This window comes from Cicer arietinum, unplaced genomic scaffold (genome assembly GCF_000331145.2).
Source record: "Cicer arietinum cultivar CDC Frontier isolate Library 1 unplaced genomic scaffold, Cicar.CDCFrontier_v2.0 Ca_scaffold_5444_v2.0, whole genome shotgun sequence".
NCBI lineage: Eukaryota > Viridiplantae > Streptophyta > Magnoliopsida > Fabales > Fabaceae > Cicer > Cicer arietinum.
The window spans coordinates 386-1,753 of record NW_027339091.1 but is presented as its reverse complement, the minus strand read 5'-3'; the positions used below and the strand labels follow the sequence as shown (position 1 = coordinate 1,753).

The 1,368-nt window shown below is 29.8% G+C and overlaps 1 protein-coding gene across 1 annotated transcript; it reads right to left on the bottom strand.

Annotated features, from left to right (window-relative positions):
- Positions 1–539: 539 nt before the first annotated feature.
- On the bottom strand, positions 540–1,091 carry LOC101502449 (cellulose synthase-like protein E1; the record flags this gene model as incomplete). The annotated part of the gene is made up of 1 exon (XM_004517113.4): positions 540–1,091. A coding segment is annotated over one exon (552 nt), but the record flags the coding sequence as incomplete, so codon positions are not given.
- Positions 1,092–1,368: the final 277 nt, after the last annotated feature.

The following is a 1,368-nucleotide window of genomic DNA, read 5'->3' as shown; positions in this document are numbered from 1 at the left end:
AGTTTTCATATGGAAAACTATAAGGCTAAGTACTCTTCTTGCTACTCATTTTAAGTTGAGTTCTAAACAATGTTCTTCTAGTGAATATGAGAAAATAGACATGAAACGAGTTCTTTATGCGTCTGATGTGAGAAGTTTGATGTATGCAATGGTGTTTATAAGACCATATATTGTGCATGTTGTTGCTATAGTTAGATTTTTGTCAAATTCGAGTAGATAGCATTAGTAATACATGTATGAGGCTTTGTTTTGAAGATGACAAAACTATTTTGGTCGAGTACTCCGACTTAAATATGGCTGGAGATATTGATTCGAGGAAGAATATTTTATAATATTTTTCGAATATTACTATTATTCATTTCAAAATATTTATTAACTCCTTATTAAATAGACTTAATACAAATTAAAAAAAAAATCACAAACGAAATCGCCACTTAATTAACGCGAAGATAAAAAACAGAACAACAAAATTGCATGTTGAATACTAATAATATCCTTCCAATTAAACAAGAACATTAAAGTATAAGTATTTATTTTTATCATACAAATCTAAAAGAGATAAATAAAGCTAGAGCCAATGTTGTTGATTTCATGGCAAGAGAACTTGGCAATTTTCCACTATCCTTCCTTAAGAAAAGGCCTTGGTATATAGGCAAATTAATGAGAACCAAAAAACCACACAACATAACTTGTAATCCCATTTTCTCATAAGCTCCAAACCCACCATCTCTCAAAATTGCATCCTTCAATACACTAACTAAACAAAATAAATTTAGCATTGCTAGTGTTGCTAATATAGTGAACATTGGTGAAGATGTTCCAAACTCCATAATTTCTTTCTCATGGCGTTTGGAAACTTCTTCTTCAGAAACCTTAGATGTGATTGTAAAGACTGGATCTGAAAATCCAAAAAGCTTCAAGATTGTGTCACTAAAGGCATATAGGTAAGAACTTGTTCTCTTGTATAACCATATCCTTAGGTCATTCCACCAACCTTTAAATGTACCTCCAGATGAAAGAAACTCCAACAAACTATAAATAGTTTCTCCAATTATTATATATGCATAAGGTATGAACCAAGGATTTGACATCTGAAAAATTCAACCAATAACATATTAAATCATGTGCATTTATATGCTCAATGCAAGAAATGCATTTGCTAAAAAAAAGCCTAAGTACATGTCATTTTCAAGGGAGTTCCTAAAATCATTTTTTCACTTTGGGTTTCAAATTTTATTCCTAAAATCAAATGAGTATCACAATGTGAAAAAAAATAGAAAAAAATTGCAGTTGGAAACATTTTTCTAGAGAAAATATGCATTTTAATCATTGAAATTAATTTATAAAGGTCAATGGATTTAGTCTCTT